The 19,721-nt window shown below is 52.1% G+C and overlaps 11 protein-coding genes across 11 annotated transcripts; 6 read left to right on the top strand and 5 right to left on the bottom strand.

Annotated features, from left to right (window-relative positions):
- Nucleotides 1-359: 359 nt before the first annotated feature.
- COCSADRAFT_95971 (uncharacterized protein) lies at nucleotides 360-728 on the bottom strand (the record flags this gene model as incomplete). Its single annotated transcript, XM_007704809.1, has 1 exon — nucleotides 360-728. The coding sequence occupies one exon, from the start codon at nucleotides 726-728 to the stop codon at nucleotides 360-362; it is 369 nt and encodes a 122-aa protein (XP_007702999.1).
- Nucleotides 729-1,460: 732 nt separating this feature from the next.
- On the bottom strand, nucleotides 1,461-2,525 carry COCSADRAFT_48249 (uncharacterized protein; the record flags this gene model as incomplete). The annotated part of the gene is made up of 1 exon (XM_007704468.1): nucleotides 1,461-2,525. A coding segment is annotated over one exon (1,065 nt), but the record flags the coding sequence as incomplete, so codon positions are not given.
- A 705-nt stretch (nucleotides 2,526-3,230) lies between these two features.
- COCSADRAFT_39427 (uncharacterized protein) lies at nucleotides 3,231-5,069 on the bottom strand. Its single transcript, XM_007704456.1, has 2 exons — nucleotides 4,794-5,069; nucleotides 3,231-4,731 (listed from the first exon to the last, which is right to left on the bottom strand). The coding sequence occupies exons 1-2, from the start codon at nucleotides 4,963-4,965 to the stop codon at nucleotides 3,554-3,556; spliced, it is 1,350 nt and encodes a 449-aa protein (XP_007702646.1). The 5' UTR covers nucleotides 4,966-5,069; the 3' UTR covers nucleotides 3,231-3,553.
- Nucleotides 5,070-5,254: 185 nt separating this feature from the next.
- Nucleotides 5,255-7,244, bottom strand: COCSADRAFT_202103 (uncharacterized protein). The gene is made up of 2 exons (XM_007704808.1): nucleotides 6,943-7,244; nucleotides 5,255-6,892 (listed from the first exon to the last, which is right to left on the bottom strand). The coding sequence occupies exons 1-2, from the start codon at nucleotides 7,008-7,010 to the stop codon at nucleotides 5,539-5,541; spliced, it is 1,422 nt and encodes a 473-aa protein (XP_007702998.1). The 5' UTR covers nucleotides 7,011-7,244; the 3' UTR covers nucleotides 5,255-5,538.
- Nucleotides 7,245-7,406: 162 nt separating this feature from the next.
- On the top strand, nucleotides 7,407-9,311 carry COCSADRAFT_192593 (uncharacterized protein). The gene is made up of 2 exons (XM_007704807.1): nucleotides 7,407-8,622; nucleotides 8,677-9,311. The coding sequence occupies exons 1-2, from the start codon at nucleotides 7,668-7,670 to the stop codon at nucleotides 9,024-9,026; spliced, it is 1,305 nt and encodes a 434-aa protein (XP_007702997.1). The 5' UTR covers nucleotides 7,407-7,667; the 3' UTR covers nucleotides 9,027-9,311.
- Nucleotides 9,312-9,500: 189 nt separating this feature from the next.
- Nucleotides 9,501-11,572, top strand: COCSADRAFT_148767 (uncharacterized protein). The gene is made up of 3 exons (XM_007704806.1): nucleotides 9,501-9,935; nucleotides 10,002-10,635; nucleotides 10,688-11,572. The coding sequence occupies exons 1-3, from the start codon at nucleotides 9,717-9,719 to the stop codon at nucleotides 11,386-11,388; spliced, it is 1,554 nt and encodes a 517-aa protein (XP_007702996.1). The 5' UTR covers nucleotides 9,501-9,716; the 3' UTR covers nucleotides 11,389-11,572.
- A 181-nt stretch (nucleotides 11,573-11,753) lies between these two features.
- On the top strand, nucleotides 11,754-12,369 carry COCSADRAFT_95957 (uncharacterized protein; the record flags this gene model as incomplete). Its single annotated transcript, XM_007704805.1, has 2 exons — nucleotides 11,754-11,814; nucleotides 11,879-12,369. 2 exons carry the CDS (start codon nucleotides 11,754-11,756, stop codon nucleotides 12,367-12,369), a joined length of 552 nt encoding a protein of 183 aa, XP_007702995.1.
- A 1,061-nt stretch (nucleotides 12,370-13,430) lies between these two features.
- On the top strand, nucleotides 13,431-14,165 carry COCSADRAFT_96837 (uncharacterized protein; the record flags this gene model as incomplete). Its single annotated transcript, XM_007704804.1, has 4 exons — nucleotides 13,431-13,578; nucleotides 13,647-13,891; nucleotides 13,954-14,019; nucleotides 14,073-14,165. 4 exons carry the CDS (start codon nucleotides 13,431-13,433, stop codon nucleotides 14,163-14,165), a joined length of 552 nt encoding a protein of 183 aa, XP_007702994.1.
- A 459-nt stretch (nucleotides 14,166-14,624) lies between these two features.
- COCSADRAFT_39421 (uncharacterized protein) lies at nucleotides 14,625-16,261 on the bottom strand. The gene is made up of 3 exons (XM_007704455.1): nucleotides 16,114-16,261; nucleotides 15,559-15,872; nucleotides 14,625-15,501 (listed from the first exon to the last, which is right to left on the bottom strand). The coding sequence occupies exons 1-3, from the start codon at nucleotides 16,134-16,136 to the stop codon at nucleotides 14,837-14,839; spliced, it is 1,002 nt and encodes a 333-aa protein (XP_007702645.1). The 5' UTR covers nucleotides 16,137-16,261; the 3' UTR covers nucleotides 14,625-14,836.
- A 146-nt stretch (nucleotides 16,262-16,407) lies between these two features.
- COCSADRAFT_192590 (uncharacterized protein) lies at nucleotides 16,408-18,296 on the top strand. Its single transcript, XM_007704803.1, has 2 exons — nucleotides 16,408-16,768; nucleotides 16,818-18,296. Exons 1-2 carry the CDS (start codon nucleotides 16,575-16,577, stop codon nucleotides 18,034-18,036), a joined length of 1,413 nt encoding a protein of 470 aa, XP_007702993.1. The 5' UTR covers nucleotides 16,408-16,574; the 3' UTR covers nucleotides 18,037-18,296.
- Nucleotides 18,297-18,462: 166 nt separating this feature from the next.
- On the top strand, nucleotides 18,463-19,717 carry COCSADRAFT_202097 (uncharacterized protein; the record flags this gene model as incomplete). The annotated part of the gene is made up of 3 exons (XM_007704802.1): nucleotides 18,463-18,697; nucleotides 18,771-19,508; nucleotides 19,661-19,717. The coding sequence occupies exons 1-3, from the start codon at nucleotides 18,470-18,472 to the stop codon at nucleotides 19,715-19,717; spliced, it is 1,023 nt and encodes a 340-aa protein (XP_007702992.1). The 5' UTR covers nucleotides 18,463-18,469.
- Nucleotides 19,718-19,721: the final 4 nt, after the last annotated feature.

The following is a 19,721-nucleotide window of genomic DNA, read 5'->3' as shown; positions in this document are numbered from 1 at the left end:
CAATTACTGGGACATGTGTCAAAGAAGCAAAGATATGTATGTATAGTAACAACGAATTCGAAGTATTTTCTGTATCGTTTTTTTGCAGGTAAAATGGAGTTCGGACTGTCGATGCCTCTTGCAGCAAGATGAAGACGGCCTCGACTATTGAGCCGTGCAAAATGCACATCGTCATGGCACTGCTGGTAAGAGAGGAGTAAGAGGTCCGAATAAACGTTGTAAGCAAGGTAGCTTGAAACAGTCGTAACTAGTACATATCAGCACCGCAAGTCATATTATACTCCTTTTCTATTGGAAACTTGGCATCAGCGAGATGGTCACTGCTGAACGCTAGGTTGAATAGCAGGGATTCTCTATTGTCAAATCGACTGTTCCTGCTCCTTGCTACGCAGCAGCTCTACCACCGCCTCATGACCTCCAGCTGCAGCCGCGTACAGTGGGGTGTCACCGTGTTTGCCCCTCGCGTTAACATCGGCGTCTCTATCTAGCAGTAGTTTTACTACCGCCGTATAGCCTTTAGCCGATGCTGCATAGAGTGCGGTATTATAGAGTCTACCCCTCTTATTAATATTGGCGCCTTTATCTAGTAGTAGCTTTACTACTGCCTCGTGACCACCAGCTGAAGCCGCGTACAGTGGGGTGTCATCGCGTCTACCCCCCACGTTAACGTCGGCGCCTTTATCTAGCAGTAGCTTTACTACTGTCTTGTGGCCTTCAGCTGAAGCCATATAGAGTGCGGTGTGATGGAATACATCCCTCTCGCCAACGTCAGCGCCTTTATCTAGCAGTAGCTTCACTACTGCTTCGTGACCTCCGACTGAAGCTGCACAGAGTGGGGTAATATGGAATTCACCCCTCGCGTTAACATCGGCTCCGCGATCTAGTAGTAGCTTCACTACCACCTCGTGGCCTCTAGCTGAAGCCGCGTAGAGTGCGGTTTTTTGGAGTCTACCTACTGCGTTAACGTTGGCGTTATTGTCTAGGAGTAGCTTTGCTGCTGCTCTCTGGCCTTTGTGCAACACTGTCTGAACTGCGATCTCATAATACCTGCTTTGAGCGTTAGGGTCTACGCCTTTGTCGAGTAGCAGTTTCACTGCTGCCGTATAGCCTCCCTCTGACATTATGTATAGTAATCTGTCAAAGTCTTCATTCCACGCATCCACGCAGGAAATTCCTTGTAGCAAACCTTTCAAGATCTCCTCGTACTCCCCACCGAAAACATCGTGCATCATCTCCCACGCCGCCTTTGTGAGTTTGAATTCACCTTCGCGTTTCTGAAAAAGAAGGGTTATGATGTCTCTTCCACTTGTCCTGTTTCTTGCAGCAGCTCTGATCACTCCATCTGTGACTGTGATTTCACTTCCGCGTTTCTGAATGAGAAAGTTTATGATTTTTGTCCCGTTTTCCTGATTTTCTGCCGCGGCTTTGATCATATCCTCTGACAGCGATACCTCAAGTCCTCGCCGCATTATGAAAAGTTCAACTTCCCTCACATTAGACCTTCGGACAAGCTCTAAGAAGGATGTAGAATTCCGAAACGTAAGATCATCTAAGAACTGTGGCATTGTCTCATAAGAAACATCTGACTGTCCAAACAGGAACAACGAAGTATCGCAAATGACTGCCTGGAGGTCTTTCGTATAGGCTGGACGTAGGCTATCGGTGTCGTAGGCGTCTGAAGATATACCTAGCAAGGCATAGACTTTATCTCGTGGGTCGCTCGCATTGCTTTCTCTGAATTTTAGTAAAAGGTTGTACAAATCTCTGCTTTCGCCCCACCAGGTCTCCTCCCGCAAGTGACCAGGCATAATGTCCAAGACAGCTTGACAATGGCGTTCTGGCTTTATGCCTATGAGCGACGGAGCAAGGGCAAAGGTGCGTGCTTTGACAGACTTGATGCCACACCGGACACTTGCTTTCTTCGCATTGGCTATTTCCTGTAAGATCCAGACTCTTCGAAACCATGGTCGCCTTAAGAGCAGGTCTAGGCCTTTACTTAGCTCAAAATCTGGATTCTGAGGAACTAATTGCCAGAATGTGGTCCACTGTGCCAGGTCCCAGTGTCTATGCGCGTGCGTCAAACTGTTTTCTTCTAATTGCCGAAGACAATCCATAAGGATATTGGTTTCCTCCGTTGGTTGACCTAGCCAGACAACCACCTCCTCTGCGTGCGAATAAATCTTGCACATTTGTTGAACTTGATGTCCTCGCTCTTTTTCGTTGCCTTGATCGATACAAATAGCATCGACCCAGAGTACCCTATCTATATCTTCTAAGCGAAGATGTTGAAGGGCTGAGTATAGATTTTCAGTAACACCAAGTGTCTTCCCGTTGACTGTCACAGTCGATGTCTTATTCGTGTCGCCCCAGGTATACGATAAAGCATCGTACGGAACAGTATCGATGCCATCGATATAGGCCTGATATAGTATACACTCGATGGCCGGCCCGTTCCCTCGAAGTAACTGTAGAAGTCGGAATGCGGGACGCTCGAGATCGATCGGTTCGTAGACATAGATGTCCATCTGTACCCTCCACTAGAATATTTCGTCATTAGCTAGAGGGTTGAAGGCTAAGAAGTTGCATGTTAGGCTACCTGTTCCTGATAGTATAGAGCTATAGAGTTCGACTAGAGTAGTAGGAAGAGGAGATACTGAAGCGCATAAATGCCACAAGGCAGAAGCATAGCGGAATAGTAGAAGTGAAGGCACAAGATACGAAACGTGGCAGTGCAAAGCTGAACCTCTGCAACACTTACCCAGCTTCCCAAAGCCTAGACTCGGATCTTGGCGTTCTGTATTGTGCCATGCTCGCCGTGTGAGACCTGTGCATCTTGTTCTTTAGACGCCACATAAGTCATGATATCTTTCTTTAGTAAGCTGAAGTAATATAACTATAACTACTGCTTAGTGCATGTACTAGTTGCGACGTGATCGAGGGGTACAAGGGCGTAGTAGGCCGGATGAGGAATCAAAGGTGGGACTGCGGGGCTAGTTAGAAGGCGGCGCGACGGTTTGTCTCTATAACATACAGTTTCGCATTAGCTGCAGTTCTCTATTGCACTGCGCCTTGGAGTTGCACGATAGCTGTGTTAGAGGCCGATTGCACATGCTAGCTTGTCACAAACGGCCTGGTGCGTATCGTCGAGGCATGCTTCGAATCTGCGCACGTACCTACAACATCTGAGCCAGCACACATCACATTACAAACACATTGAAATGAACAAAGTATAAGCCAGAGGCGGGTATGGAGGCCCGTCGTTACTCTGAATTATGCAGTCTCCGTTTAAACGGGTAGACTTGTTAACTAATCTTATGCTGCGTGCAGAAACGCAATCCATCATCTCCATATCACACTCTTACACTGGGTATCATCCTCATCCTGACCATGGTTGAAGGGTCAAGTAGATGATATGCAAAACAACGCCTTTTGAACAACCGGACCCCGTCAAGCCCCAGGCTCGATGCTATGCCGTTGAAGACAAATAACTTTTTTTTCGAAGTGGTATCATAACGTCGTGTTGAAGCTTCCCAAACGCGGAACAAAAAGAAATCTAGTAGCGGTAGATGTCGCTCTTGAAGGGACCCTCGACAGGGAGACCGAGGTACTCAGCCTGGACGTCAGTGAGCTTGGAGAGCTCGACGTTGACGTGTGCCAAGTGAAGAAGAGCAACCTGCTCGTCGAGGATCTTGGGCAGAACGTAGACACCGACGTCGAGCTTGCCGGTCTTGCCGAACTCGACGTACTTGTTGCCAAAAGCCTCGTCAGATGCCTTGTAAAGCATAATCTGGGCGAGGACCTGGTTGGTGAAAGAGCAGGACATGACGAAAGAAGAGTGGCCAGTGGCGCATCCCAAGTTGACGAGACGACCCTCGGCGAGGAGGATGATGTGGCGTCCATTCTTCATCAGGTAGCGGTCAACCTGGGGCTTGATGCTGGTGACTGACTTGGCGTTGGCCTTGAGCCAGGCAACATCGATTTCAATATCGAAGTGACCAATGTTGCAGACAATGGCGTCGTTGGGCATAGCCTCGAAGTGAGCGCCAGTCAGGATGTCACGGCAACCAGTGGTGGTGACGAAAATTTGACCCTGAGGAGCAGCCTTCTCCATTGTGGTGACCTGGAAGCCGGAAACGGCAGCCTGGAGGGCGTTGATGGGATCAATTTCAGTGACGATGACACGGGCACCCATGCTGTGGAGAGCCTGGGCGCAACCCTTGCCGACATCACCGAAACCGGCAACAACGGCGACCTTGCCAGCAATCATGACATCGGTGGCACGCTTGATACCGTCGACAAGCGACTCACGGCAACCGTATAGGTTGTCGAACTTGGACTTTGTGACGGAGTCGTTGACGTTGATGGCGGGGACAAGGAGACCTTTGCCCTTGAGCATGCGGTAGAGGTGGTGGACACCGGTGGTGGTCTCCTCAGAGACACCGTAGCAGTCCTTGAGCATCTCGGGGTACTTCTTGTGGACAAGGGCGGTAAGGTCACCACCGTCGTCGAGGATCAAGTTCAGGCTCTTGCCATCCTTGAAAGCGGTGAGTTGCTGCTCAAGGCACCACTCGTACTCCTCCTCAGTCTCGCCCTTCCAGGCGAAGACGGGCACACCGGCGGCGGCAATGGCGGCAGCGGCGTGGTCCTGGGTGGAGAAAATGTTGCACGAAGTCCAGGTGAGCTCAGCACCGAGGAACTTGAGAGTCTCGATGAGGACGGCAGTCTGGATGGCTGCAATGCGTATTAGCAAGAAAATTTCCTTTGATCGTGGCAAATCTGCAGAGGCAACCTACTCATGTGTAGACATCCAGCAATGCGGGCACCCTTCAAGGGCTGGTCCTCAGCGTACTTGCGGCGGGTTTCCATCAGACCAGGCATCTCGTTCTCGGCGAGCTCAATCTCACGGCGACCGAAGGCCGCGAGACTGATGTCAGCAACCTTGAACTTGTGGGCGGGGGCAGACATGATGAAGGTTGTGTGTGGTGAATTGGGGGGAATTGAGGGAAAAAGGGATAGAGAGAAGAGGGAGGCAAGGAGAGAAGGGATGGGAGAGGATGAAGAGAATAAGAGAGCGGCGTCGAGGGGGAGAAAAGTGGGAGAAGATAGCCCCGCGCTCTAACACCTGTTGACGCTAGTGGACCCTTGGACTGCGCCGTACTATCGGCACATGGAGTTGGACGGGCCTGAGACACGTCGACCCCTCCACTGTCGATAGGCGCAAATCTGCTAGTATGCACGTCTGGCCATACAGGAGCTGCGCATGAATCATGTCAATTCAGTATCTAAACGCCCTATCCATGAACAAAATGTCTTCATAAACTCCGAGCAGCGTGCGCGGGCAAGCTGCCCTCTGCTCGCTGCGGGGCATGAAACCGCACCCACCTGGTCCAACACCGCCGACGCGCCATGCTCTAGACTAATGCAGTAAGCATCCTCACTAGGACCGAATCTCACCGACACTACTGTACTAAATCCGGTGGGAGATCCATCAGTATTCTCCATTTTGTCGCTACGGGTACAACTAGCCACTCGTTCCACTCACGTGTAGTGAGGCACTTGTCCCTTGTCGCCCTCTGATCCTGCCGCCAGCGGCGAGACGCCATTGTCAATCTTCTTGCCAGGCATCTTGAAGTGCGGCTTCAGCGGCTCCCAGCTCTCCGCGTTGTAACCTTCCTGGATCTTTCGGCACTTCTTTAGGCCCCAATCTGTTACGCCAATCATCAGGCAGCTCTCGAACATAAACGCCATGCTACCCTCGCCGACTTTGTTCGGCTGTAGCTCAACATTCGATGCCTTTTCGTGAGTAGCAGCGTCAGGGCCATGGCCCGACATGACATTATGAAGAGATGCGCCGGCTGGCTGGAAACCCCCTCCAGTCTTGGCATCGTACTGGCCGCCAATAAGGCCCATAAACTCCGACATGGTGTTTCGGTGGTACCATGGCGGTCGGAACGTATTTTCAGCAACCAACCACCGAGGCGGGAAGATTACAAAGTCCGCAACTGCGGTTCCTGCATGGTCCGAGGGCGCGGTAAGAACAGTGAAGATGGATGGATCTGGGTGATCGAATGAAATGCTCCCTATTGTGCTGAAACGACCGAGGTCGTACTTGTATGGATAGTAAAGGCCATGCCACGCCACCACATCGAATGGTGTATGCTTTTGCTTCGCAGCATAAAGGTGGCCAGCAAATTTTGCCAGGATTTGCCACTCTGTCTCTGTGTCTTCGTCAAAGTCGGCCACTGGCGCCTGGAAATCTCGCGCATTCGCAAGGCAATTGGAGCCTATAGGCCCAAGCTCAGGGAGGGTGAAGTGTCCCTGGTACAGCTCAAGAATGTATCCTCGCACAGGGCCTTGAGGAAGCGTGACGCGGTATCGAATACCACGCGGTATGACACAAATCTCGTTGGGGCGTACAATAAGGCGGCCCAGCTCGGTCTGAATATCCAACACACCGTGCTGGGCGACGATGAGAAAGTCACCATCAGCCGAGTAGAATGCTTCATTGGCCTCCATATCCTTTCCTGCAGCGTATATAAAGTACCCGACTCCCGACTTCATTGTGGGGTCACCGGCACCAGCCACCAGGTGCAGAGAGTGCACCCAGTCTACCGTCTCGTCGAGGTCGAAGGGATCCCATCGGAGCTGGTTTGGGATATAGTGTATCCGCTCCCATGGTTTGTTCTCAGGATTTGTGTTGAACGTTTTCGATTCACGGGGCTCAAAGTTACTGTGGCCGCAAGATGGCAAGATACGATAGAGCCATGTTTGCTGGTTCTCGTGCCTAGGGGCTGTGAAGGCGGTTCCAGAAAGCTTCTCAGCGTAGAGCCCGTACGGGGGCTTTTGTGGTGAGTTTGCGCCGATAGGGAGCGCGCCCTCTACTGCTTCGGACCTGCGATGCCGTTAGCTTGTACTAAGCGGGGCAGCAATGGGAATCCGTACTCATGGTACGAGTTGAAGCCGTTCTGGTATCGGTACTTTTCCTTGAAAGCAAACTGCGTAGACGGCATCGTGAGAGGCGGATCAATTGTTCAACTTTGCTTCTGTCGAAAAGTAAAAGACTAGGTACGCGTCGACCCGGCGGCACGCTACCACTGCAGTCTTCTTGAATCTATGTACAACGGCCCCACGGAATTAGTGAAGGAAGCATCAAGCTCCGCCTCGGCCATGGCTGCGCTGCACGATGCGGCAATGAACGGCTTTTGATCCCGTTGTCTATGGCATCATGAGATCAAAGTGGAGTAGTGGTGGGCTATGGAGAGCCTTCACATCGGCTTACCCCACAGCCCACAGGCGGCGGGGTATCCAACACAGCGATCCGCAGGCAAATGACGGAATTTTTCCGGGCCCGCCTGCCCGCCTCCATCCCGATCCCGTCACAAGCCGACAGCGGGCCAGAAGCACGGCAACCACGAATGCGAAGAAGAGGGTCCTCATGCGGCTGACATTCTGGCTTTGCCAATGTGCAAGGCATCCTTGCAGGCCTGCACATACAAACTCCGACAGCTCAATTGCATATTATCCTCGCAAGGCTCTCGAGGCCGTACGGTACTACACCGACGCATTGGAGCTGACCTGTAGAGTAGTCAGCACCGCATGTAGTAGTGTACATACTGCATTTAATCATCCCCGCTATCCCAACAAAACACCACACCACACATCTTGCCATGGCTTCACTGCGATCTTGGTTTGCCATACCTCGCGGCTCTCACTTTTCCCTAGCCAACATTCCATTTGGCGTCATTTCGACTGCCTCGTCGACAAAACCAAGAGTTGCAGTTGCCATTGGAGACCATGCCCTAGATCTCGAGGCCTTTGCAGCCGGCAATGGCTTCTCGGCCCTCTCTGTCATCCAGCCTCATCAGGCTGTCTTTTCAGAGCCTTCATTGAATGCATTCGCTGCACTCGGCCGCCCCGTCCATTCCGTCGTTCGCAAGTACATACAGAGTGTGTTTTCCAAGGACACCACCTATCCAGATGTCCTTCAGAACAACTCTGCTCTTCAAAAGCAGGCTCTGCTACCCCTCAAAGAAGTTCGTGCCCATCTCCCCTTCAAGATTGGCGACTACACCGACTTCTTTGCGGGTCTGAACCATGCCTACAACTGCGGTGTTATATTCCGAGGCCCAGAAGAGGCTCTGCAACCAAACTACAAGCATCTGCCAGTGGGTTATCATGGCCGAGCATCCTCAGTCGTACCCTCGGGAACCCCAATTCGACGGCCCAACGGCCAAATATTGTTGAACCCTACGGCAGAGAAACGGGTACCTACATTCAGCCCCTGTAGGAAGCTGGATATGGAGCTCGAGCTCGGAGCTTTTGTATGTGGCTCAAACGAGCAAGGGACGCCAATACCAATTGAAAAGGCCGAAGAAAATTTGTTCGGTGTGGTGCTCATGAACGACTGGTCAGCAAGAGACATCCAGGCATGGGAGTACGTGCCGTTAGGACCTTTTAATGCAAAGAACTTTGGCACAACCATCAGTACGTGGGTTGTGCTCGCTGATGCATTGGAACCATTCAAGACAAAGGGCCTCGAGAATGATACTGAAGTACTACCCTATCTGAGGGAGAAGAACGACAAGACTGTCTACGATATCAATCTTCAAATCGATCTTAAGAGTATGTTCACCACTCCTGAACCCTTTGAGACAACACTTGACTAACACGTACCAGCATCATCTGGCAGCAAAGCTACGGTTTCCAAAGTCAACGGTCGAAACTTACTTTGGTCCTTCCCACAAATGTTGACACACCACAGCGTCAACGGATGCCCCTTCCAGCCCGGTGATTTGCTGGGTTCTGGCACCATTAGTGGTACCACTCCAGCTGAATACGGAAGCTTCCTAGAGCAGAGCAACAATGGCAAAGATTCTATCGCGGTTCAAGGAGAGAAGAGAACATTCCTCGAGGATGGTGATGAGGTTACTATTCGAGGTGTATGCGGCAACGATGAAGAAGCTCTTGTTGGGTTTGGCGAATGCGTGGGCCGCATTGAACCTGCCTTGAAATTGGAGTTTGCGTAGGCTCCTCTGGGAAATCTAGCTTATGTTCCAGCCATTGCCTGTCCCTGTCTCCAATTAATAGAGCCATTGCGAGGTCGCGTACAAGGAAACCTTCCGTATCTATCTTTCGCTAAAACATGCTTGAACAGAGCGTATGTATGAGCAAGCGATGTACTGCACCTAAGCAGAGATGTTATAAGTCGTCCATGGTGCGTTAGTCAAGTCATTGTATTTCGAGGCATATACAGGTTCCCTTCTTGGCAGTTGTCCCAAACATGATGTGTCAACCTGCTAAGCATTAGCCTCCAATACTTGTCGTCAAGATGTGTGCAGGAAATCTTCCTGATCTAGTTAGTGCACGATGACCTCACCCTACATCGCGCCTCCCCGCACTTTCCGTGCGGCCTTATTCCGCCTTGACTAACGTGATCGTCTGCCTAACTGGACGATTGGTGTAACAACTCCATGTTGCCGGACTACTGGAGCGTAACTAAACTGAAAATCTTGTCTAGTCAGATGAAGGATTATGTTACCGAGGCTAGGGTGTGGTCTTGCCCAAGCCTGAGTTTTGCGAGGCCTCGCCGAATGTCAGCAAGCTCTATCTTATAGCTATTGCTACAAGCTATAGTTCATGTCCTTCGTATCATAAATTTCGCGAGTTCACTTCTTTTTCTATTCTGTTCTTCTCACACATTGAGTTTGGCTGCAACCATGACGATCCCTATCTACGTAGCCGGCGTTGCAGTGTTGGGATACTTCTTGTATAAACTATTCTATGGAACCGACAAACCGCACATCAAAGGCTTGCGTGAAGTCCCTGGGCTTCCTCTGCTTGGAAGCTTGTATGAACTTGGCACAAAACATCCAAAGGTAGCACAGCAATGGGCGAAGAAGTATGGTCCAGTCTACCAGGTGAGGATGGGAAACAAGGTAAGCACTGATCCTTAGCATGAGCATCATTTGTCTCAAGAGTAGAGAACCTGACGAAGAACCCAGAGAATCGTCTTTGCAAACTCGTTTGACTCCATCCGTCACCTCTGGATCGTAAACCAAGCAGCCATGATTTCACGGCCTATGCTCCATACCTTTCATAAAGTCGTCTCCTCCTCACAAGGTTTCACAATTGGAAGTTCTCCATGGGACGACTCCTGCAAAGCTCGCCGTAAGGCAGCTGCAACGGCCCTGAACCGACCTGCTGTACAGTCATACATGCCCCTCATCGACCTCGAATCGACCGTCTCTATCAAGGAGCTTCTCCAGGACAGCAAAGGTGGAGAAATCGATCTCGATCCCCGAGCATATTGGCAGCGATACGCTTTGAACACATCCTTGTCACTGAACTACGGATACCGTATTGATGGCAACAAGAACGCGCCGCTGCTCAAGGAGATTGTGAATGTCGAGAGGGGCATAGGATCACTCAGATCGACAAGCAATAATTGGCAAGACTACATCCCGCTGCTACGGCTGCTTCCAAGTAAAAACAATGAGGCTAAGCACTTCCGAAAGAGGCGAGACATATACATGGACAAGCTACTCAGCATCCTGGAAGAGAAGATCGAGAGCGGCACAGACAAACCATGCATCACCGGCAACATCCTCAAGGACCCCGAAGCAAAGCTAAACAGAGGTAAGCCCTTTTCTATCTCTCTACATCAGGCATTCGCTAACACACCCACCAGCCGAAATCACCTCGATCGGCCTCACCATGGTCTCCGCAGGCCTCGACACGGTCCCCGGCAATCTAATCATGGGCATCGCCTACCTGGCGACCTCCAAAGGCCAAAAGATCCAACAACGCGCCTACGAGGAAATCATGAAAGTCTACCCCAACAACGACGCCTGGGAGCGCTGCCTCAACGAAGAACGCGTCCCCTACATCACCGCCCTGTACAAAGAAATCCTGCGCTACTGGATCGTCATTCCCATCTGCCTGCCCCGCGTCTCAATCAAAGACATCGAATGGAACGGTACTGTCATTCCCGCTGGCACAACTTTCTATATGAATGCCTATGCCGGCAACTATGACCCTACTCACTTCACCAACCCCGAGACTTTCGATCCAGAACGCTACCTCGCCGTCTCCGATGGCGCAGGAACACCACACTACGCATATGGCGCTGGCTCGCGCATGTGCGCAGGCTCTCACTTGGCGAACCGCGAGCTGTTTACTGCGTTTGTCAGACTAATTTCTGCGTTTGAATTCACACCACCGGTTGATCCGCGGGATGAGCCTATTCTGGACTGTCTGGAGGCGAATGCGCTTCCGACGGGTTTGACGTTGGAGCCTAAGTATTTTAAGGTGGGATTTAAGCCGAGGAATAGGGAGTTGTTAGATAAGTGGATTAGGGAAAGTGAGGAGAGAACGAAGGATTTGAAGTAAGGGGTGCCCAGAATTTGGTGGCAGAGATAGTAGCATGTGTGAAGTGTTGGATCGCTTGCTATTAAGCATTTACCTTGAGAGACTTGAATGTAGCCAGATTCATCATGTCTTGTTGTGTTAGTTATCGCGTCTTGGAGCGTACTATCCAATCTAATGAGCAGTTGTATCTATTGCCTGCCACTACCGCATTCACTTCTCACTCTCACACGCAACGTTGTTTACACGAGCCACCCGTCATACCAGGAAGGAGTCTCTGGGTGACTTAAATGCGCAATCATTCTCCAAAGCAATGTTCTTCTTCTTCTTCTTCTTCTTCTCCTTCTCCCACTAACCATTGAAGCAACAACGACAAATAGCCAGACGAAATGTTGCCCTACCTTAATGGCTGCAACACGTCCATCCTGGCTATCCCGATTCATTTCATCAGTAAGCATACGCTCCCTCTCACGTAAATACCACACCTTCATTGCTACGATACTGATACTTCCAGTCTCGATGATGCCTCATGCCGTTGCTCGCGCCATCGCTGCTAGAGCTAGGCTACCTACCGAAAACAGCAGCAACCTACGTGCTCAGGATACCAAAGCGCAGTTGAAGCAGCGTGTTCCTGCAGAGTCGTATGTGAGGTACATGCGTATGTGTGGGTGTTATCACACCGGGATGGAGGCAAGTCTTGAACGAGGTTTGATAACGGTTATCAGTCATCTAATTAGATGGCAGAGTTTTCCCCTTTTCGTTGCAGCAGTGGTCATTGGCAACATGGCTGGGCTGGCACAGGACGTGCTCAACGCCTTTGCAGTTTCGTTTCTTGCTGTTCGACTTGCTTGTACAATGAGTTGTTTGCTCACGGTTACTTCGGTAGCTTCACATGTTCGCGGCGCGCTCTGGGTTACGGGTGTTTGGATGTGCTTGCCTATCTTCGTTCGAGCTGCAGTGGTTATGAGTGACAGGAAGACAAAAGAGGTGCACAGGGCGATGTGAGGTGGTGCACATGGCGAGAGAAGAGGACATGGGGGGACCCGGAACAGCAGTGGTGTCAATTATGTCTGCCTTGAAACAATGACAACCGTGTCCAGTTAATGATGCACTAATGTTGTCTTGCACAAAACATTGTTGCCTAAGGCGACTGTGCGACGTTGCTACAAATGGACAATCTTCGGATATTTTGGTCGTCTTGGGTAGCGGCAGGTAGTTTCACAATAGCGCCATGGAGTCGGGCGAAACTGGTGGGACAGGTCTTGCGGCCTCGGTAGCGACTCTGCCAGGGCGGGCATGGAAACGAGGCCGTCAAAAAGTGTTGCAATATGCGTCGTCGCCGTGAACCGCTATTGAAGACAGGATGCCCCGTCAGTGAATAGTGCGGATAGCTGTGGGTCCTGGAACTCACGCAATCCTGGGGCGGTTGAGGGGATCGGCCAAGCGGAGGCCAATGGCTGCCTGGATTCCCGCTCTGGACATTCAGGAGAGCCAAAACGTGTCAAGATGCGAGCAAGTGCATAAGAGCAGTTCCAAGAATGTAAAGGAGACGCTCGCCTCTCACCGCAAGTCCTTAAACACGCGCAGATAAGCGATCGCTGATAGTTGTCACGTGCCGGCGGTAGTGGCACTTACCAGCTTACGAACAGTGCCCAGCCTTCGCCGCGCTTTCCACCACATCTCTTCAACGCAGCCCTTCCTGTGCATCAATTAGAGTACATCCACATCCACCCGCCCCATCCCCGAATACCACCGACTCTCAAGAACATAGCCGTAAGTTGTCCCTCGCCGCCTTGTTTTTTCCTGTGATTGCTTTGTTCTATCCTACGTCGCCTCCTCCGAGGCCAGCTTTCCTCCGGGCTGCGACTTGGGTTGGCAACAGGCCACGCCCCCCAGTGCCTCTCTGCGCCAGCGAGGACCACGCCCGTCGTGGCATGTCCTTTCCGCACATGACGCCATGGCTCTCCTCTCAGTACTGTCCTGACAATTAGCGCCACAGGTTCGAGAGTCTATACACCGCCTTCCCACTCACCCTCCTCACACTCGCACATCCACCCACCGCAGTCATGGGTCTCACATTCTCCAAGCTCTTCGACAAGCTATGGGGAAAGAAGGAGATGCGTATTCTCATGGTCGGTCTCGACGCTGCCGGAAAGACGACGATTCTCTACAAGCTCAAGTTGGGTGAAATCGTCACCACCATCCCAACCATTGGTATGTTGCGCTGCATACGGCCACCATTGCGATGGACAATGCGCTGACTTTTGTGCCCCTTTTCCCAGGTTTCAACGTCGAGACTGTCGAGTACAAGAACATCCAGTTCACCGTATGGGATGTCGGCGGTCAGGACAAGATTCGTCCTCTATGGAGACATTACTTCCAAAACACCCAGGGTATCATCTTCGTCGTCGACAGCAACGATCGCGACCGTGTTGTCGAGGCGCGCGAGGAGCTCCAGCGCATGCTGAACGAGGACGAGCTCAGGGATGCTCTCCTCCTTGTCTTTGCCAACAAGCAGGATTTGCCTGTAAGCCTCCATCATCGTTCGCAAGTTCTGCAATTGCACAATGGCTAACCATTTCGTGACAGAACGCCATGAACGCTGCTGAAATCACCGACAAGCTTGGTCTCCACAGCCTCCGACAACGTGCCTGGGTGAGTTGCAAGCAGACCCACTTTGTTAGGGCGTCCCCACTAACCCGATGCAGTACATCCAGTCGACTTGCGCCACGTCTGGTGACGGTCTGTACGAGGGTCTCGAGTGGTTGAGCAACTCCCTCCGCAAGGCCGGTCACCAGTAAGTTCGCCTCTTGGGCGAGCTGTAATGTAGCGAGTCACGAAAAATGTCAAGTGCCTGTCCCTGCCCAGGCATCTCCATAACGAACGCGCGTCCCGCATGCCACGGACCCATGAAGTGTTATTTGCATTGGTGATGAAAATGTCAAACGGAAATGGTGGAGCGGAGCGGAGATTCTGGGATTCTCTTGTCTGTGTCACCATTGGAGTTTTGTGAGTGCGTGTGTGGAATGGGGCTATGACATTGCGTTTCTAGGAGGGGTTTATGGTTGGGGGACAAGAGTTGTTTGGTTGCTTTTGCGTGGTACTATCAAATTTGAGCCTCTTCTTGCTAGTTGTCGTGCCTTGCATGTGTCGTCTAACCTGACATTGGTTGTATCAAAAGATGTTGAAGGAGGACAAAAAAAGATTCATTTACTCTATGCTATTTCCAAGGCTCACATTGCGGAAATGGCAAGGTAAGACATGCCAGAACGCCAATCATCGTCATCATCATCATCATCATCGTCCTCGCCTTTGACTCGGTTTCGGGCTACATGTACAATGCAGAAATATGGACGGCCTCGTATGGATTTTGGGAGGGGCCTCCATGTCAAATGGGGTTACCCACATGCTTATTCTTTGGTCGATTGACAAATTCAAAAGGTAATTGTAGTAGTGGTAGACAGAACTATCTTCAAGACGCAGGCGGAGCATTCTCCTTGGCAGCAGTAACGGGAGGAAGCAGCCCCTTCTCCGCCCAGAGGTCGACCAGCGGCTGCATGGGCTCAATCTCCTTGTCGCCAATGAGGTTGAAGAGCTTGCCAACATTGATGAAATGAATAAAGCACGTGTTGAGTTCCTTGTATGCACTCACGTTCCAGAAGGGTTCCAGCCAGTGGCCGTGGTAGATGTGGGCGTAGCACCGCATCATCTGGCGGTAGATGCTCTTGATGTCGCCCTCGAAGGTTTCAGGGAAGCCGGATGACTTGCCGAGCCACTCGCGTCCGGCCAACTGGGATACGGGCTGGTTGAGGGATGTAGGTCCCAGAGGCTGTGGCGTCGAGTTGGGAGTTAGGGAGCCAGAGGCATAGGTTGTCGTTCCAATTGAGATGGCTGTGGTGTCTGTAGGGAAGATGTTTGGGTCGTTGATCTTGCCCACGATCCACTTTTGTACAAGGTTGATGTACTGGATGGCGGGGATCTTGATGGGCTTTTTGTTGTTGTCGAGCCAGGTATATGTGTGACCACTGGCAGACATGGTAGGACAGACATCCGGGTTACAGATGGGTTTGCCTGTCCGGTCATCGACTACCTTGATGACTTCAATCATTTGCTCTAGCAGTCTGTACTGCTCGACAACTAGTCACATGCTTTTAGCGCCATTTCCGGCCGAACCTCACACGTGGCAACGCTTACCTTGATGAGCGAGCCATTCGCCCTCCTCAACGAGCTTGGGCTTTGCAGCCAGCGTCATGAAATTACCCTTGACAATCAAGTTGGAGTATTCCTCGCGGAAAAAGAAAGGCGGTCTGCGAGAGCCAGATGGCACGGACCCCTCCGATGGCGGGCCTTCGAACGACATGTTGGATGACAGAGCAGGCGAACCAGGCATAGGCGGTTGGTTTGGGGCGTGCTGAGAAGTTGGCGAAGCAGAGTATGAAGCCGTTGGTGACGAAGAGCCGCCTTTGCCTTGCTGGCCTTTGCTGGAGCGGCCGGCCAGTCCTTGGCGACTATCGGTGAAGTTGTTAGAAGACGGAAACACCTTTGGGGCCTCGGCGGGCGGGAATTGGGAGGCCAAAAGTGATCAAATCGCAGCTTCCCAGAGTGAGGCGGAGATGGCGAGATTGAAGCCGTACGAGGATATGCAGCAAATTTGCCTGAAACATACCAGGGAGGGGGAGTGTTTGGACTGTACTAGAGGGAAGGGGAGAGAGCACTTGAGCGAGGGCGAGCAAGTGCCAAGCAACTTACACGTTTGCGAAGAAAGAGGCCATTTGTTTGCGGGGTCCTGGTTATGGGCGTGCAGGGGCTGCAAGCGGCGAGACGGGAGCTATGGATGCACCTAGAGAGGGCCGGCTTGAGGAGTATGCAAGAGAATTGAAGGGGAGGAGGTGGTGATACGTCTCAAGCGGGCACGCTTTTTGGGCCCACTCGACACTCCCTTGGGCCTGCGTCGAGAAGGGGCGGGGCGCTATTGCCGCATCCGGCATAGCGCCCAGTACACGGCCTGCTGCTGGCCTCGCTGGGAACTTTGAAGCGGTGCAGCTGCTGGGTTCCAGTCCTCCGCCGTTCTTTGCTGTCCCATCATCACGTGTGGCATTTGCTTGTCTCGTCCTTCACCGTCGCCCTGACACGCCCTGACACGTCCCGACACGCCCGTGTTTCTGCGCCTCGCAAACAACGCAACACAGCCTCCGCCATTTGTCGCGACCATGTCCGACGTGGGCCACGATCCAACCCTGTCCGACGACGAGGCCAATGGCCATGCCACTCCTGCTGACGATGGCGAGGGAGGCACGCCGCTGAATACCGTCGAGGAGAATGGCCTTGACGACGACGACGATGACCTCTTTGGCGACGGCGGCGCGGACGATGACGCCGAGGGAGATGTACACGATGCGCAAGCGTACGTCGCGATAGAGAATAGTATGTAACATCCAATTGACGTGTCACAGTGAGCAGCGCAAGCTTGACGATGCCGAACTCGACTCCGGCGACGACGAAGGACGCACCGATCGCGTCAGGCAGGCAGAGGCCGTGGAGGAGGTCGAGCAGCAGACGTTCGCATACATGGATGCAGACCTGGCGCGCCATGCAGTCCCCGAGCCCACCGATAATGAACTCTACCTGCTCAAGGTCCCGCGCTTCCTTTCCTTCGAGGACAAAGCCTTTGACCATAGGACATTCCAACCACCAACCACCGATCACCATTCCAAGGTCGGCGCGTCTGAACACTTTTCCGCTTATAACACAGCCATGACCACAATCCGATGGCGGCGCTCACCCTCGAGCAACGCTGTCCTGCAGTCGAATGCTCGCATCTTGAGGTGGTCCGACGGTTCTCTTACCCTCCAACTCGCCAGCGACCCTACCGTGCAGTTCGACATTGACGCCAACACGCTTGCACCACCGCAGATAAACCCAAAGATTCCCACCCCCACAGCAGTCAGGGAAGACAAAACCGGCGCGAAGACGAGCGCGAAGAAGGAGAGTTACACATATCTCGTGGCCCCATACGAAGAGGCCAATGTTATGCGTGTGACCAACAAGCTCACTGCATCTCTAAACGTAGTGCCCGCTGCAAACACAAAAGATGCCGCGCTGGAGAAGCTGCAAAATGATCTTGCAAAGGTGGCATCCAAGGGCCGGGACGATGCCGATCAGGCTATTTCCTTTATCAATGTAGACGAAGATCCCGAGCTACGCCGACAACGCGAAGAAGCCACATTCAAAGAGAAGCAGCGGCAACTGCGCGCCCGTGAGAAGCATGAAGCCCGCCAGGCCGAGCGCGCGAACCGCACCATGGGCCGCAGCAGCGGACGAGCATCAGGAGGGGGACTCGATATCGATGGACTGGAAGACCGCGCCCCTAGGAAACAGCAACAGAGAAAGGGTGGTGGCCTACGGCGTGACTGGAGCGACGATGAAGACTATGGCGGCCCTCGGAGGAATCGTGAGGACGACTATGATGAGGAAGATGATTTTATCGCTGCTAGTGACGAGGAGCCGGAGATTGTCGAGGACGACGACGACCCAGATGAGGGCATTGCGCCAAGTCCGAAGAGAGCAAGGGGCGGGGCTGTTGCAGCAGATGACGACGACGACGATGACGAAGTCGTGGTTAGCCGGACAAAGCGGAGACGTGTGGTTGATGACGACGACGACGAGGAGTAGGATGTTCCTTTGAGGTGATTATATCACACATGCCAGAGCCAGAGCCAGAGCATAGTATCATTACTCAGCTGGTTCCGTATCTGGCTCTCAAAATTATTGGATACCAGCATAGCCCGGAGTTTGAGTTTATCTTTGGTGTATACATATCTTCAGTATTACAACGTCTTTTTTGGCGAGAGAAATTGACATGTTTGGTCGTCGAGTCATGCCAGTTTCTGGAACAATGTTTGACTGACTCTTTTCAAGATAGTCTGAGGATCAAGTCTCGTCGGATATCCGATTTACTCACTTGCCTGATGCACACTAGTGCGATGCACTAATTCATGTGCATGTATACCATATTTGCATCACCCTGCCATTACAATGACTACCTTTTTCAAAAACCTGTAAAGAGAAAACTCGATCCAGATTTACTGCCCCGTTTTCTTTCAAGATGGATTCGTCAGAGAAGCTGCACGTGGGCTGGATAGGCCTAGGGTCAATGGGTCTAGCAATGGCAACGAACATCCAAAAACACATACAACAACATCAAGACGCTTATCCGCAGTTGAAATACTGGAACCGAACAATTTCACGAGGCAAGCCTCTGGAAGAGCTCGGTGCCACGGCGTGTGCCACAGTGGCCGATCTAGTCCAAACCTGCAATGTCATTTTCATATCTGTACATACCCATTTCCCTCTCTTCTTCATAGAGTACCCATCTTCCGTACAGGAACATAACTGAGAATCCTTAGGTCAGCGACGACACAGCCATAACCACCCTCACCACCACCATCCAAAACAGCGGTCCCCTCTCCCAAAAAATAATAATCGACACAACCACCGTCCACCCCTCCACTACAACCATAATCTCTACTTCCTTTACTCAAAAAGACGCTTCTTACATCTCCGCCCCCGTCTTCGGCGCCACCCCCGTAGCAATCGCAGGCCAGCTCCTCATCGCCGTTGCCGGACCGCCCCAAGCAATCACGCGTGTAACGCCGCTGCTCAAAGGCGTCCTGGCACGCCGCGTACTACACGTCGGCGATGAAGCCTCGCAAGCCATGCTGCTCAAAACCACGAGCAACTTCATCACCGCAGGCCTAATGACATTGCTGTCTGAAGCCCACGTTCTAGCCGAGACATCTGGACTCGCTGCTTCCACTCTCGAGTCCCTTATCGAGGAAAACTTTGGCGCGTATGCACTCGGTGTGTCGCGGCGCCTAACTTCGGGTTCGTATCTTCCGGCTGTGGGGCAGGCGCCGGCATCAGGGCTGGAACTGGGGATTAAAGATGTGGGACATGGGGTTGTGGTTGCGAGGGGAAAGGGGGTCGAGTTGAGGATTGGCGAGATGTATCTTGAGGCTGCGGAGGAAGCCAAGGGGTATGCGGAGGGGAGGGGGCGGAGGGCGGATAGTAGTGCAGTATATGGGGTTTTGAGACAGAGGGCTGGGTTGGGGTTTGAGAGTGAGGTTGTTAGACGGAGGGATGGGGTGGGGGAGGAGGAGAAGAAAGAGAAGGAGAAGGAGAAGGAGGTGGTGGATGAAAGTGGGGTACGCTTGATAGCCATGTGACAATGAGAACCTCAATAGTGACTAATATGGTGAAAGTATGTATGACTCCCATTTCTGTACTCAATATCCAGCATGTAATCTATCCAAATATAGTCGACGCCAGTGTAAAACCTCAACCTCTTATATAACTCT

The sequence above is a fragment of the Bipolaris sorokiniana genome, assembly GCF_000338995.1.
Source record: "Bipolaris sorokiniana ND90Pr unplaced genomic scaffold COCSAscaffold_12, whole genome shotgun sequence".
NCBI lineage: Eukaryota > Fungi > Ascomycota > Dothideomycetes > Pleosporales > Pleosporaceae > Bipolaris > Bipolaris sorokiniana.
This window is presented reverse-complemented; position numbering and strand designations above follow the sequence as displayed.

Excerpts from the sequence above, each read along its gene's own strand:
- COCSADRAFT_39421 (XM_007704455.1), bottom strand. The coding sequence starts at position 16,136 with ATGGCCTCTTTCTTCGCAAACGT. Across the intron at positions 15,873-16,113 it reads GCCTCTTTCTTCGCAAACGT|TCGCCAAGGACTGGCCGGCC; the intron begins GTAAGTTGCTTG and ends CTTCACCGATAG. Across the intron at positions 15,502-15,558 it reads CGAATGGCTCGCTCATCAAG|TTGTCGAGCAGTACAGACTG; the intron begins GTAAGCGTTGCC and ends GCATGTGACTAG.
- COCSADRAFT_192590 (XM_007704803.1), top strand. The coding sequence starts at position 16,575 with ATGTCCGACGTGGGCCACGATCCAACCCTGTCCGACGACGAGGCCAAT. Across the intron at positions 16,769-16,817 it reads GATGTACACGATGCGCAAGC|TGAGCAGCGCAAGCTTGACG; the intron begins GTACGTCGCGAT and ends GACGTGTCACAG.
- COCSADRAFT_39427 (XM_007704456.1), bottom strand. The coding sequence starts at position 4,965 with ATGTCTGCCCCCGCCCACAAGTTCAAGGTTGCTGACATCAGTCTCGCG. Across the intron at positions 4,732-4,793 it reads TGCTGGATGTCTACACATGA|CCATCCAGACTGCCGTCCTC; the intron begins GTAGGTTGCCTC and ends TACGCATTGCAG.
- COCSADRAFT_148767 (XM_007704806.1), top strand. The coding sequence starts at position 9,717 with ATGACGATCCCTATCTACGTAGCCGGCGTTGCAGTGTTGGGATACTTC. Across the intron at positions 9,936-10,001 it reads AGGTGAGGATGGGAAACAAG|AGAATCGTCTTTGCAAACTC; the intron begins GTAAGCACTGAT and ends CGAAGAACCCAG. Across the intron at positions 10,636-10,687 it reads CGAAGCAAAGCTAAACAGAG|CCGAAATCACCTCGATCGGC; the intron begins GTAAGCCCTTTT and ends CACACCCACCAG.
- COCSADRAFT_192593 (XM_007704807.1), top strand. The coding sequence starts at position 7,668 with ATGGCTTCACTGCGATCTTGGTTTGCCATACCTCGCGGCTCTCACTTT. Across the intron at positions 8,623-8,676 it reads TCTTCAAATCGATCTTAAGA|CATCATCTGGCAGCAAAGCT; the intron begins GTATGTTCACCA and ends AACACGTACCAG.
- COCSADRAFT_202103 (XM_007704808.1), bottom strand. The coding sequence starts at position 7,010 with ATGCCGTCTACGCAGTTTGCTTTCAAGGAAAAGTACCGATACCAGAAC. Across the intron at positions 6,893-6,942 it reads GGCTTCAACTCGTACCATGA|GTCCGAAGCAGTAGAGGGCG; the intron begins GTACGGATTCCC and ends ACGGCATCGCAG.